The following is a 16258-nucleotide window of genomic DNA, read 5'->3' as shown; positions in this document are numbered from 1 at the left end:
TAAAAAAAATTTTTTAATCAAGAAATCAATTTCAATTTGATAAGAATGCATGATTAAAACGTTTCAAGTTGAAAAAAAATTTTTTATATTATTTTCATTCAAAGGGGTGGTTTTTAAAGGTTTTTCCGGGTTGAAAATTTGGGATACTTTACGTTTCATGTTAGATAGCACATGAAATTACTCATACTGCATAAATAAAAAAGATTTGATTACATAAAACGCTTAAATTTATATTTTTTCTTTTTTTCCAATAAGGGCTGGTTTTCACCCCTTAAGAACAAAAGGCACACCTAGCGCATATATAAGTTTTGAAGTGGGGGGTAAGATGAGCCTAATTCTAAATTTTGAGAAAAATCTATGCAGTTATAAAAAATTCGGAGGTATTACTATATTTTCAGCTACCATAACTGGGCTACAAGTATACCTAATTGTAAGTTGAATATCCTATAATATGGCAACATTGCATCGTCGTGTTTACTACGGTCCCAGCTGTGCGGTGTTTAAAATTTCTTCTAGTTTGAGAATAATTTTGTCGAATTTTATCTGCATTGTGTGCCGATCATAATTCACGTTATTTGAAATTGAAATAAATATAAAAAAGTCAATACCTGAGCAGGGATTGAACCCACTACCTCTCGCATGAAATGCCAACGCTCAACGCTTTGCACCACTAGACCACGTTATTTAATCGTTCAAGTCAAGGCTTATATAGGTAGCTATATTTTGAAATACCTATTTGTAATTAAATATGTATTATATTTATAACAAATTATGAGTTATGAGATGAGTCTTAGATTTAAAACTACGTATTTGACAAGTTTGACAAATTAATTGCCTTTGGCATACTCTGACATGTCAAAGCCAACCACGATTAAATCTGTGTTTCAATTAAATAAAATTTCTCAAATTAAATGATACCTTCCTCTTTAAACGGGTTTATCTAAAAAAATATCTATTTTATGGATATTCAACAAGTATACCTTTTTTACGTAAAATACCATAAATTTTTATAAAATGATGGAAAATTTGGGGTATAGTGGAACAAAAATTTTTTTTCTAGAAATTTTGGTGGGGGGTGCTTTGCCCCCGGGCCCCCATAATTATTATCGAGGATTTCATATTATCATCCAAAGCAGCTTCAATAATTATAGATCCAGTCAAAATTTATTGAAAAATACAAAAGTTACAGCAAAAAAAACCATTTTTAATTCTCAACTTCAAGAGCTAATAACTCTACAGGGTGAGCCCGGAGGAAAAATTTTTATATGGTTTTGTGACATTATTTTCTCATTATCTATCCATATCCGAGAGATTGCCCACCATTTCCGGGACACCCTGTATATACCTCGAATAGTTCGACCGTAGTAGAGGAGCTGTTAAGTTGTTAATGAATGGACTACTCACCAACATGAAGCGCCGATATTGCGGCGTCCGAGGGTTTCCTGCACGAGCTGGGCGGGGGGATGGGGTCGTCCAGGAGGTCGCACATCCTCAGGTCGGTGGCGTGCTCCACCAGCAGGTCGACGGTGTCGCCGGTGCGGTCCATGATGGCGCACACCTCCTCGAAGGAGCGGTCGATGAGGGACACGCCGCCCCACTCCAGCACCTTGTCGCCCTGCTGCAGGCCGCCCTTCTCGGCAGGCCCGCACGGCACCGTCCACACGATGTAGGCGAAGAGCCGGCCGTCGGGGGCCGTCTTGCCGCCAACCACGCGCATCCCGAAACCGCGGGCTGGAAAGGTCAACGGCAACGTCAGAGGTGATACAGAATATATAGTGTGATAAAAAACAAGTGTCCTATAAAAAAAATATCTGACAAAAGTCATGGGATATCAATATGCTGGTGACCTTGGATTTGATCATAGTTTGACCTTTGCAGACTAATATTTATACATTAAACATTTTGATGTTAGGCAGCTGTTAAAATTTAAACACCTTGTACTTCTACTGTGTCCCATCGCGTCTCAACGCGATAATTAAGAGATATAAACTTTTGTTTTAATAGGAATTGCGAAAATTGTTCAAAGGTAAATATAATTTCTTCCTCTTTGCATAAAAAAGGAATTCATTATATCGTCTGAGGGAATACGCCGAAGAAATCTCTGGAAACTCGAATAATTCCCTTTATACTTTCCTTACACAAACTGTATAAATAAAATATCTGACCAGAAAAGTCGCTGGGGTATCCACAAAGCCTCCCATTTATAAATTCGGAATGTATTTTTGCATAATACACTTTGATATTTTTACGTCATTATATCCGCATCGGAAAATAAATAAATTCCATTTAAAACATGTCAGTCGCCCGCAGAGGCTTTGAGAAACTCAATAACTTCTGTCGGAGACGATATATCTCCTCCATCTTTCATCTTTTAGTGGCAAAGTTCTCTAGTTTGTAAACATGATAAATTTTACCAGACTTTTGAAGTAATTTTTGGTAAAGACCGTTTATGTAATGGCCCAGACGGCAAAGGGGACGGATCAGATCACGCTAGCTCCTTCCAAATTGTTGAATTTCTTAAACAATCTCGCATTAATTAATTCTGATTATTTGCTTTCAATTGACACATATAATTTCGTATTACTTGATTGTAACAATCGGAGGTAGTCATAAGTTTAGGAATAATAAGATATCTTAATGGATCCACCCTATATCATTTGAGCACGCCGTTCTATGAGAATTCCAGGGATATGACATTCCAACGCATTCTTTATGAAAACCCTGATCTACTTACTAAGAACGCTATAACTTCGAAGGCTCCTTCTATATTCATCGTCATGAATGAATTTTCGACTTCGTATTTCTTGAGAATTCACATCGTTCGGAATAAAATGAAAGCGATTAATTGACGACTTGAATTGAAGGATATGTATTAAAATATATTAGTCCTTATTATAACTCGTTAACAAAAAATCATTATGAAATGCGCAATTCATAGTTTTGTAGGAAATTAACTGCTCTACAAAAATGGTCTCTTATGATTAGTGGATTAAATAAAGCGTGTAAAAGATATTCATCGTCAAACTTCAATGAACGCCAATTTTAACAGTTTTTGATTAATAATTCGGAAAATTTCAATTTAGTTTATGAGTTTCAGGGAAATTTGTACAAATTTGAGTTTCTATAACAGAGAAATGTTTTAAACTATTTTTCTAGTTTTTTTTAATCGTAAGCATGTTTGGTTACATCGAAAAAGAATTAGTGCATCATTTCTGACTGAGAGTCAATGATTCATTCAATCTTGAAAAAATTACGTTTTTGTACGAAATTTATTATGAAAAGTATTAATCATAAAAAAAAAAAATTAAATTTGTTATTAAAAGGTTTTTTTATTTAATTATCAAGTGAGTTATAAAATTTCAAACATTTTAGTTTTGTGCTGATTTAATTTTTTTGAAATTTTGTTATAATTTTAACCATTGAGTATGATAGCGAAGAATTTTTTTGACTGCATTAGGAGCTCCACTAGTTGGAATCTGATTTTTTTCCACAGTTCAATAACTTGGTCAACTGAATTTTTAGCACTTTGTTTGAATGAACACTTTAAAACTTTCAGTTGATAGAATAACACACTCATAACCTCTTTCACTGTTGGTAACTTACGTTCCAAAATTTTTTGCATAGGTATACCGATCAAACGAATTTCCATATCCATTATGGGTTAATTAATAAATAAATTTATGTAGTGATTATAAGACTTATTTGTAATAAACTATCTTATCACGTATACGAGATCATGAGTTTTAGAATCACTGAAAATGTGGTACGAAACGTATAGATACTAAAGATTAGTTGAGAATAAAAAACATAGATGGCGTTAGTTTCACAAGATAAACAGAAGAACTAATNACTCACAGTACAGTACCACACCACAGAATATATAAAAGACGGACGCGTGACTATGACCTATGACTATACTACAGAATAGAGCATAGATTCATGCGCCACTGGGTACGCCCATCAGAATAATACTATTATACAACTATCGCTATGTGCCAAAAGATGGAGCGAGGCGGCGAGTTCCGGAGAATTTAAAAAGCGGTATATTAAGGGGTAAAAACTGGAGAACGGTAGATGACACATTGAAACGGTAGATCTACCGCTTTAGCGGTAGATCTGGTAACACTGCTGAAAATGTGGTACGAAACGTATAGATACTAAAGATTAGTTGAGAATAAAAAACATAGATGGCGTTAGTTTCACAAGATAAACAGAAGAACTAATGAAGTTCAAAACAAAAATCCCCTAGAACGAAAAATTTTATGTGTATTTTGTGGGAAAAAATTTTGAAATACGTTCTGAACACACGCTTTCAAAAAAAAATAACAGCACGATCGGGATTTTAAATTATTAGAGATAAAATTTATAAAAATATTATCAGAATAAAAGTTTCAAATAAATTTTCGAACAAAGAACTTCTCTATAATGGTTTCTTTTACGATAGAAACTCAAATTTGTATAAATTGTCTTATACAATGGTATAACTCACATAATAAAAGTGTAGATCCCTAGATCTGGGCGAGGTCCGGAACATTTTCAAAATTGCAAAAATGTTTAAAAAATATCTATTTTATCTGAGTTTTTAACTTATATCTTCGAACCTATGCATTTTGGAAGAATATTGAAGAGAAAAAAAAGTAGTTCTAGAATTGAACACAATATACTGTATGTTAAAAATGTTTCAATTTATTACCGATGTTGCAAAATAGCAATAATTTATAAAAAAAGGCAAAATCAAGTTTTTTAAATATTTTAGTTGCTCCGAGGGCATTCTAATTTTGGTAAAAAAAACTTTAGAATATAATAAAACAACACATATAATTTCATTAAAATCGGTTCGATAGTTTTCGCAAAATAATTTTTTTAACAAATTTTGAAAAAAAATAAAAATTTTTAAATTCAAATCGGTTGATTAGGACGGCCGCAGTAAATTTTTAAAGTTAACACTCTTTTTTTAATTTTTAACCAAGTAGATTACATATATCATTCTGCAATTTAATTTTTTTCAAAAATTATAATTTTAAAGTACCCGGGAAGATGCTTATTTTTTTTTAAAAAAAAGTTAAATTCCGTTTATTGGTTCTCGAGATATAAGCGGTCAAAGTTTATCAGCATTTACCGTAAAATTTATAAACAATTTAGCAATAATCATTGATCCAGTGACTTAACTTTTTCGAGTTCTAAGCTGGAAAAAATTTTCATATCCGTATGTTATCGGCAACATAGATAAATCAGCGGAAAAGCTGTCGCTCGCACGCGCAAAAGGTGGCTCAAAACACGTCGGCTTCTAATGGACCAATTTCGATCTTTTCTTTTGAATCCGATATCTCGCGAGCCAAGGAATTCGAATATCGTAATGCCAACTGTCTAATTTGCACATATTTTTTTATAAATTAAAATTAAATATACTGTATATTTTATCATATGCTATTGCAATTTTTCAATTAAAAAATTTGTTTACGCATATATTTCAAAACTCTGAATATGAATATATTTAGTTATAATTATTACAATTATTTAAATAATTTCTGTTTAAACAAAGTAAAAAAAATTTGCAAATTAATTTTTTTGTTAAATATACATAAAATTAAGAAAAAATAGTAGTAGTAGGTTAAAAAGAAGCGTCTTTCCGAGTACTTTAAAATTATAAATTTTGAAAAAAACTAAATTGCAAATTGATAAATGTAATCTAAAAATAAAAAAAGAGTGTTAAGAGTGTCCTAATCAACCGATTTCATTTTTTAAAAGACCATTTAAAATGTTGAGCGGTCTTTCCTATGTGAAAAAATTTTCAAGTATCTATATGCTTTATTTTTAGGCTGCGCAAGATTTTGAAAATTCAAAAAATTTTTTTTCAAAATTCTTTTCAAAATATTATTATGCGAAAACTATAGAACTGGTTTAACCGGTTTTAATGAAATTTGGTGTGTTGTTTTATTATACTCTAAAGTTTTTTTTACCAAAATTAGAATGTCCTCGGAGCAATTTTTAAAAATTATCCAAAGAAACTTGATTATTTAGCCTTTTCTTCATTAATTATTACAACATTTTACAGTATATTGTGCAAAATTTAATTCTAAAACTTTTTTCCTCTCCAATATTCTTCCAAAATGGATAGGTTCCAAGGTATAAGTAAAAAACTCAGATAAAATAGGTATTTTTTTTAATTTTTTAAACATTTTTGCAATTTTGAAAATGTTCCGGACCTCGCCCAGATTTAGGGATCTACACTTTTATTATCCTGCAAAAATTAGCTTGCCCCCTCTTACATCCATGAAGTGGGCTATTTCGACAGATCCGCCATGGTCTATTTATAAATTTGAGAGTAGTAAAAAGTTACTTACAAAGTTCGATATCTCGAAAACGGTTAAGTTTAGGTACATGAGGTGTTATATGAATTTTGTTTAAAAAAGAAATGAAATACGGAATAATATACATTAAAGAAAAAGGAATATGTTTCGTCATGACTTTTTGACTGATTCTTTATTGAAAGATTTTTAAAAACCGTAAAATGTTTGTGTCTTATGATTTTTCGATAGCTAAGTAGGTATCTGACTTTAGGATTTCAAAGAAAATCAAAATGACAAATTAACATTCGAACAATTTTCTAAAAAAAATACTATTACCAAATAATCGGAGGTGCCCCGGAAAAGATAACAAGCATTATCAAAACATCAAATAAGTGGAAAAGCGTGGCTTTTTCCCACGACGAAAGCAACGAATGCCAAAGTACCATTAGACAAATTAAAATTGACCCCCAACCGTTGCCCATTCAAGGAATTTATTGGCATCCGAATATTTTTTGCTGCCCTTTCCAAATCCTAATCCCACTAATGGCGATTTGTAGGCTTTTACGCGACGGTTTTGCTCGACGTACCCGAAATTCGCCAAACGACCAACCGCACCGAGTCCGATTAAACAAACTGCGGACCTATAATAAACCAGTAATTAACCTGTTGAAGTTGACAGCAAATATGATGCAGAACCTTTATTACTACAAAAGGTGCTCGGCATGACCTGTTGAATAAAATATCGGCCACTCAGTCTCCGCCACCCCTCGGTTTACCATCTTAATATTAATGATTTATAGGACCTACGAGGGGTTCGAAATTGAATTCTATACCAATGGACTATTTATTTCCGAAATTCCTTTTTTTTTTAACTAAATAAATAGGTAGTCGAGTTACAGTTTAATTCGCGGCAAAACAAATTACTGATACAAGTTGTGTGTCGCACAAGAGTACGATCTTCATTATTACACCTTCTTACGCCTCCCAGACCTTCTCTTGGTTTAGCAAATCCGATCCTCTCGAAGCGGGTAGAGATTAAAATGATGGCAGAACTCGTTTCCGTGGGCGCAGATATCGGCGTGTAGCAAATTTCCTCTATGGCACTATAATTTCATTGGATTAATTCCCGCTTAATGAAAGTTTAAATTTTACCGGAACTTAGCTACTACCAGTTCATTTAGGGTTGGGGTTTACTAAATTAGGTCGACTGTGCAGGGAACCCCAAACTCGATAATATGGGCCTACTAGTATGAGGATTAGGGTGGGTAAAAAAAAATCGACAATTTTTTTTTACTTTATACTCTGAAAAATAGGTTGCTAGACACCTCTAGAAAATTCTCTCCAAATATGAGCTCTTAATCTTAATAGGAAGGTCCTCCGCTTTACAGTTTTCCATTTTTTCCTCAGTATTAGAAAAAAAAATATCTCTCTATCAACTGTTAGTTAAAAATATCTCTCCTCATATACTTGTAGGAAATTGAACGCTCTACAAAAAAGGTCTCTTACATTTTTTTCGTAGACCTCACCGTTTAAAAGATATTAAAGGTTGAAGTTTGATTATTTTAAGACAAATTTCTGTTTTGCTTATGAATTTTATAACTCGTTAACAAAAAATCATTATGAAATGCGCAATTCATGGTGTTGTAGGAAATTAACTGCTCTACAAAAATGGTCTCTTATGATTAGTCGATTAAATAAAGCGTTTAAAAGATATTCATCGTCAAATTTCAATGCACGCCAATTTTAACAGTTTTTGATTAATAATTCGGAAAATTTCAATTTCAATAAAAAACTTTCTTTTCGTTTTTTAAAAGTGTCTTACTTATTGTTAGAGATGGACCCAACAAACTCCATATGGCTATGCTCTACAGGGAACGTTCTATCCAAATATGTAAAAATATACACGGTGTTCCATTTAACTTAACAAAGTTACATCCGCGACCATTTTGTTTGGACTTCATCTGTTTTTCTACTCATTTTCGAAAAATTCATAAAAAATCGTGCAACTTTTATATTTAACATTTATTTATAGCTCTTAAAACAAAAAAGTTAAAGGGGGGGGTCAAAATATAGTGAATCACCCTGTACATTAAAATTATAATTTTTGAAAAAAACTAAATTGCAAATTGATAAATGTAATCTAATTGTTTAAAAATTTAAAAAAACAGTGTTAACTTTAAAAATTTACTGTGACCGTCCTAATCAACCGATTTCAATTTTTCAAAAACCAGCTGAAAGGTTGAATGGTCTTTTTTGTGTGAAAAAATTTTCAAGTATCTAGATGCTTTATTTGAGGCTGTGCAAGATTATGAAATTTCGATAAATTTTTTCAAAATTATTTACAAAAAATTATTTTGCGAAAACTATCCAAGCGATTTTAATGAAAATTGGTGAATTGTTTTATTATACTCTATAAAGTTTTTTTAATCAAAATTAGAACGCCCTCGCAGCAATTAAACTACTGTATTTTAAAAAGAATATCCAAAAAACCTGATTATTTTGCCTTTTTTTTTATCAATTAATGCTATTTTGCAACACCGGTAATAAATTTAAACATTTTTAACTTACAGAATAATGTGCAAAATTCAATTTTGAAACTTTTTTTCATCTTCAATATTCTTCCAAAATGCATAGGTTCCAAGATATAAGGAAAAAATTCATTGGCATTTTTAAAAATTTTTTGCAAATTTTTGCAATTTTGAAAATATTCCGGACCCCGCCCAGTTCTAGGGATCTACACTTTTATTATGTGAATTGTACTGAAGATATTCCACCAAAAATTAGCTTGCACCCCCTTACATCCAAGAAGTGGAATATTTCGACAGATCCGTCCTGGTCTATTATTATTTTGAAAAAAACTAACTCATTTCTATCCTATCGTAACGAAATCGGAACAAACATCTGCATCCGAGTTCCGTCCATCCCCCGTCTAAGGCAGAGGCAAACAGGCCGCTCTACCGCTTTGTCTTACAAGACAAAGTTCATCTGCCAACTCGAGCGAAACACTAAATGAATTATCTATTAGCGGTGAGGCCTTTTCAACCTGTTTAATTAATATGCAGACAATGCCGACTCACTTCTGTGCGCTTTGTCGGACGGGTCCCTTCTGAGTACGACGCGTTTCTGTGCCGCTACAGCGGACCCTGAGTCTACGTCGTGGATGACGATCCGTATGGCTTCCGCGTCGACCGACGCCTGGCGTCTCGGTGCGGCCTCCAGGTCCTCCAGGGCGGGCGTAGGTCTCGGCGTCGCCATCGTGCGGATCCCCGCCAGGTCCGGCCTGCAAAAGGACAAGGCACATTATCCAGGCGTTTTATAATACAACAATAGCGAATGTCGCTAAATAAGACACGTCGCAGCTTTTGAGAATGATTTCAAGTTGACGCTTTTCGCGACCTTTGTTCTAAAAAGTCATTCCGTAAAAAAATTGCTATAGTGTTTGTGCGATAACGCGAAGTTATCCGTCACACCGGGAACCGAATAAAATACAAACCAAAAAACAAAACTTCTAGTTGAATTGTGCAACTTTTATAACAGTCATTTTTTACAAAACTTATAATGGAAGCGACAGGGGTGGGTAGGGTATACCAGTACACAAAATAAGACATCAAGCTCCGCAGAAACTGGAAACTATGTACCATAATTAGCTTATTAGTTACTGTAGCTGAAAATATAGTAATACCTCCGAATTTTTTTAACTGCATAGATTTTTCTAAAAATTTAGAATTAGGCTCATCTTACCCCCCACTTCAAAACTTACATATGCGCTAGGCGTGCTTTTTGTTCTTCAGGGGTGAAAACCACCCCTTATTGTAAAAAAAGAAAAAATACAAATTTAAGCATTTTATGTAATCAAATCTTTTTTATTTATACAGTCTGAGTAATTTAATGTGCTATCTAACATGTACCCCAAATTTTCAACCCGGAAAAACCTTTAAAAACCACCCCCTTTGGATGAAAATAATATAAAAAAATTTTTCAACTTGAAGGGTTTTAATCATGCATTTTTATCAAATTAAAATTGATTTGTCGATTAAAAAATCTTTTTTATGGAATGCAACTTTTCAACCCTTGTAAAATACCTCTTCTTTCGAAAATAAAATGAAAAATTATTATTGAAAAGTAGAAACATTTTAAATGTGCAATATGAATGCACATTTAAAATGCATGAAATTATTCCATTGTGTGCATAACAGCAACCATTTATATTTAGAAATTACACAATGTACTGTTTGGTAAGTTAATACTGTTATACAAGGTGTCTTAAAATAGTTGAACAAATAATAAGTTTTAATTCTGGCAGGCATTGCGTCTACTGCGGACTCTTCAGGCAACGTGCTGTCCCGAATTTCTTGCAATTTCGAAACAGTAGCAAAAATTGTATCACCTTCTTTTTTAGATTCATTATCTATTTATTCAATATATAGTTAATTTGTTTACATAATGTTATAATTTTTATACTATAACATATTATGTAATTACAAATTAAGTAATTCAAAATATACCTACCTATATAAGCCATGACTTGAACGTTTATAAACTGTGGTCTAGTGGTGCAGAGCGTTGCGCGTTAGCCTTTCATGCGAGAGGTAGTGGGTTCGATCCCTGATACAGGTATGACTTTTTTAATATTTATTTCAATTTCAAATAACGTGAATTATAATCGGCACACAATGCAGATATAAAATTCGACAAAGCTATTCTCAAATTAGAAGAAATTTTAAACACCGCACCGCTAGGACTGTGGTAAACACGACGCTGCAATGTTGCCACATAGGATGTTCAACAAAAAGAAAAAATACAAATTTAAGCATTTTATGAAATCAAATCTTTCTTATTTATGCAGTATGAGTAATTTCATGTGCTATCTAACATGTACCCCAAATTTTCAACCCGGAAAAACCTTTAAAAACCACCCCTTTGCATGAAAATGATATAAAAAATTTTTTTCAACTTGAAAGGGTTTAATCATGCATTTTTATCAAATTAAAATTGATTTGTCTAATTTAAAAATCTTTTATATCGATTGCAACTTTTCAAACAAAAAATATTATTGAAGGAGTAGAAACATTTTAAATGTGCATTCGTATTAAATAACCATTTATTCCTTTCTTATAAAATAATTTTTATTTGATTGCAAGTTTTCAACCCTTAAAAATTACCCCTTACAATTATTTATATATATTTTTCTATAATTATCACCTATACAGTGTTTATTTTTTTGATGATAACTTTTTAAGATTTTTAATCGCACAAATGTTAATTTTGCAGGGAATTGTAAGGGCTACGTGAACTGTTGAGTTGATATTTTTTAAGCCCTTCATTTGTAAGTTTGAAGGGTTTAAAGGGCTCGAAAAGGGTGGTTCTCTCATTCATATGATAACTTAAAATGGCGATATCTCGATTAATATTAATTTTAGAGGAATAATAAAAAAAGCAAAATCTTCAGCAAAAATAAAGCTAAATTTTTTTACCCTTGTATTTTTTTCGTGCACTCTTTAATTTTTAAGTTACAGTGTAAAAATCGATCTTTTTTTCAAAAATTGGAAAAATTAACATTTTCAAAAATTAAGTTATTTTTCAAAATCATGCTTCGTAGGTGAGCCAAAGACCCAGAACATATTCTTAGAACATACATGAAGAAATCTGTAAATGGATTGCATTTAATTTTACTTCTGTCGCAAAGGCACTGATTTGTTTATTATTTTTTTCTTAAAAAATGAGACTCATGTTATTTCGATCATATTTCCGTTAATTTTGATTCTAACGACTTTTAAAACAGCTCAAAAAGGTTTTTCAAAGTACTTTAAAAAAGGTGCAAATAGTTTATTTCCTAATATTTATGGTTTTGGCGTTATTTAACATTAACTGGTTCCAATTTAGTTTTTAGGTAAAATATAATAATGTTTCAAAATCCATAACTCGGTTTATATTGCAATTAGAGAAAAACAGAATATGCCATTAGATTTGTTTTTTATTGCCTTTCTATTTGTTCATTACAACTTTTTCGTTAAATCCAATGGTTTCAGAGTTATTTGCAAAAAACTGTCCGAAAACAAGCACTTCAGTAAAAAATAAAAATTTTCAATGATGAATTACTCGGAAAGTATTGGATTATCCAAACAACTTTATATAACATTTGTTACTTAAAATTGACTCCACTATCGATTCCTGTTTGTTATTTTGGGCGTAAAAATTTCCACCCTCAGGAAGGGGTGGGAACCACCCCCAGGGCAAAAGCACATTTCGGCACTATATAAGTTTTGTTCCTTGAGACATTCCCCACATTCGTTCAAAATTTCACGTCAATCGGTTCAGTTATAAAGAATTCGGAGGTAAAAACCCTGAGTAACTGGACTAAATTACAAATTAGTTATTTCAAAATATGTAGTATACAGGATGTCTCATAATTAGTGTCCAATAATTTACCACTTGATTCTATTGCTAAAAATAATATTTCTTCATATAACATGAGTCGAGAAACCCTTCCTAAGTGAGCTACGCCCCCCTGAATGGGGCCTCAAAAAATTATTTTTTTTTTAATATTTCCGAAATGTCTTTTTTTTTAATAAAAAATGTACATTTTCAATCATCAATAACTCAGAAAATATTGAGTTATCGAAAAATGTTCATAAGAGATTTTTTGCTTAAAATTGATTACTTTATCGATGTCTGGGGTTATTTTCAATATTTTATTTTTCACCCCCCAATTTTTGTTTCTACTTACAATCCAAGTTTTACGTCAATCGGTTCTATCCGAAAAAATTCGGAGGGGTTCCCTGGATTAAAAATCTCGCATTAACATTAACTTTTGCTGCTGCTAGCGTGTTTATTACATGAACTATCAATGTAAAACTTTTTGGAAATAAAAGTTTAACACTTTAAAACCCCGGCCCGATATGTCCAATAGTTATTTAACAATTGACATTATAAAAAAAGTTATCTTGGGAGCAAAGAGGCGTAGGTGATCTCTCTCTCTTTTTTTAATTACCGTAAAAATAAGCTCTATTTAATGCAAAAAGAGCGAATTCCCGAGCGGCTTTTGTCTGACCTATCGGACAATTTATTTATAAAGCTGATTACCATTTTCGGTTTACTTTTTTTTATCTTATCGTACCTACATATTTTCCTTATAATGCATTTTATTAACTGTAAAAAGATTCTGCCTCGTTCTAACTGTACAAACATTGTACCCCATCGTTACCACAGGATGCCAAGAATTATTAATAACTCCCAGATGCCTTTGGAATTTATACTCCAATCGGAGAACTATATTAGTTAGATACAAGTTTGTGGAATACGGGACTTAGTTTGGAATTATTGTGCTCCTATTAATCTGGTAATAAGTGACTTAATAATTCCGAGGATATTAGTTTGATCGCGTTGTTCGTTTTCGGGATTGGCTTTCTACCTCAGTGTGTTACATCCTTCAGATCTGCTTTCTCTTAAAGGAAAAGTGAGTTCTGAACACACTACCACATAGTTTTGTCCTGCATTCAAAGTAAATACTGTCCTTGTCGTATTTCAAGCATTTTGGTCAAAAGAAACAAATGTTCATAATAGTCCAATTAAATAAGCCTTTAAATCGAAATTTTGGTCAACTTGCCTGAATTTTTGATATGAGTTAGTTTGAGGTATATTATAACAATAAGTGACAGTAATTTTTTGTTCAACCCGCGGTGAAAAAAGATAACACAAAGGAGTTTTTCAAGATAACTCAAAAGGGGCAAAGGCTAGAAAAAAATATTTCTTATTAATATATTTCTTAATCTAAAAAATCCATTGTACCAGTTTTTGTCATTAAATCGTCATGTAACGAGCGTTCAAATAAAAATGTGGTCGAAGTTGGCTCTGACACATTGGACGTAGGGAGTAGCTTATAGCGACCAACTTAACCTCATTTCTCAACGAGCTGTATAGCAACTGTCAGTTTCAATAACGTTAATGACTATATAACTTTATTTTAAAGAATAATCGTGATAACAATAACAAACAATTAAAGGAGCTGCGGAAAGTGTCCCCCTCCTTGTTCCAAGCACTTTTCACACCTGTTCCTCAAAGAATTAAAGACATTTTCTAAGATGCTCCGGGTATTGTTAATTTCACGAATCTTGTCTATAAGTCGAGCCTGCAGATGGTTTAAATCAGGAATAGGCAGTTCAAAAATAGTGTTTTTAAGGTAAGGCCACAAAAAGAAATCACACGGCGTAATATCACATGACCTCGGTGGAAATTCATGTTCAGCATTGAGACTTATTAGTCGATTTTGGAAAACTTCCCTCAACATATTCATCGTCTCGCCTGCCGTATGTGCCCTTGCGCCATCTTGTTGAAAGTAAAAGTTTGTAATTTCGTTTTCTTCCAGCTGGTTAACAAAAGGAGCGATAATTTCTTCACTATACCATTGCGCACTAAGAGTACCATTAAAAAAAATAGGTCCATAAATCCTCCTTCGATTGAGAGCACACCAAACTCCAATTTTTTGAGCGTGTAGAGGGCCCTCGACAAAAAAGTTATCTGGTTTTTCAGAAGACCACATTCTCATATTCTGTGAGTTTACGTAACCACTTAAATGAAACCAGGCTTTATCAGAAAAAAAGGTGATATTATGAAGTTCACCGTAGTTGTTTAAAAACCATTCACAAAATACAGCCCGTCGCGGAAAATCAACTTCATGAAGTTCTTGCTGTCAAGTTAAACGATAGGAGAACAAACGCAAATCTTTTTTTAACACTGTGTGGCAGGTACCGACTGATACTCCCACCATTTGCGATAAAACACGTACCTACAGAAGTTCTTGGCGCATTTTCCATTATTTGTTGGACATTTTCTTTTAATTCTTCAGTTCGCTTTTTAGGTAGGCCGCTTCCTTCTTTTCTTGTTACACTGCCCGTTTCGCGAAAAACATTAACACAACGCTGAACTGCACTTTGAAAAATTTTGTACTCAACAACGCCGGGAAATTGATTTTGAAATTCTATGAAACATTCCTCAATAGAATACTTCCATATTCCATCAATCTTGCGTCCATTTCTAAAGTAGGATTCTATGATAAACACTTTTTGTTCTTGAGAAAACACCATTTTAAACGCTTTTTAAAACGAAAATATTCAAATTGATAGCGGCGATATAGCGCTTCGACAGATGACGTTTAAGTTCATTTGCTATACGCTACGCCCTACGTCCAAATTTTCAGAACCAACTTGACCACGTTAGATTCCAAAAGGTGTTTATAAATTAATTCAATGATTATTTTTTCCTTCAACGGTAAACCCTAGTACATTTCCATGCAATATTCAAGCTTGGACGTTATTCTAAATTCTCAATATGGACTTTGACATTAAAGTTCAAGGTCGGCGGCATTAAAACGTTATCCCCGATAGGTCCTTTTTTAATTTTTATCGGAATAAAGCACGGAGCCAACCTTCCGGGGCATCCCGGGATGAACCCATGTATATTTACCCCGGACCGGAGGTGCGAGTGGGGGTGGCAGTCGATTGGCGTCCTAAGTCAAAAATCGTTACGGCCGACGGCGCATCGGATGTGAGGTAAAAGGTTAAACTGGACTTTAATTATGCACCTCCCGGGGGACGATGAATTTTTAACGACGTCGAATCGCCCCACTGGGAACTGCAATTTCTAAAAAAAAAAAAATTAAAAAGCCTGCCTAACTGTCCTTCCCAACAATTTCTAAATTTTTACACAAATTAAATTGGGTTTCGACCTGTTTAACCAAATTGTACTGATGCCAATGCACTGAGGCGTTTTTCTTCTAAAACAAAAAGTAGAAAGCGTAATTATTTCCCAAGCTATTGATCGGGTAGCAATTTTATCGCCGGTGGAATATTTATCCGGCGGTTAGTGTCGATGACAAGGGGGCGCAGCAGAAGTCCGTTATGGAGAATAGCTCCCAGGGCGTACGTAACAATGAGAGATGGGGCACGGAGGAGTTGATCACTAGGAGGCGG

General features: G+C 33.2%; 1 protein-coding gene across 1 annotated transcript in view; it reads right to left on the bottom strand.

The window, feature by feature from the left end:
* The window catches only part of LOC108914893 (regulating synaptic membrane exocytosis protein 2), a 77576-nt gene that overhangs the window by 21412 nt on the left and 39906 nt on the right, over positions 1-16258 (bottom strand). The window contains exons 5-7 of the mRNA XM_023455872.1: positions 9364-9570; positions 2139-2143; positions 1405-1731 (exon numbers count right to left, since the gene is read on the bottom strand). Coding sequence (XP_023311640.1) covers positions 1405-1731; positions 2139-2143; positions 9364-9570 — 539 coding nt within the window. The remainder of the gene's footprint in view (positions 1-1404; positions 1732-2138; positions 2144-9363; positions 9571-16258) is intronic.

The sequence above is a fragment of the Anoplophora glabripennis genome, unplaced genomic scaffold (genome assembly GCF_000390285.2).
Source record: "Anoplophora glabripennis isolate ALB-LARVAE unplaced genomic scaffold, Agla_2.0 scaffold977, whole genome shotgun sequence".
NCBI lineage: Eukaryota > Metazoa > Arthropoda > Insecta > Coleoptera > Cerambycidae > Anoplophora > Anoplophora glabripennis.
This window is presented reverse-complemented; position numbering and strand designations above follow the sequence as displayed.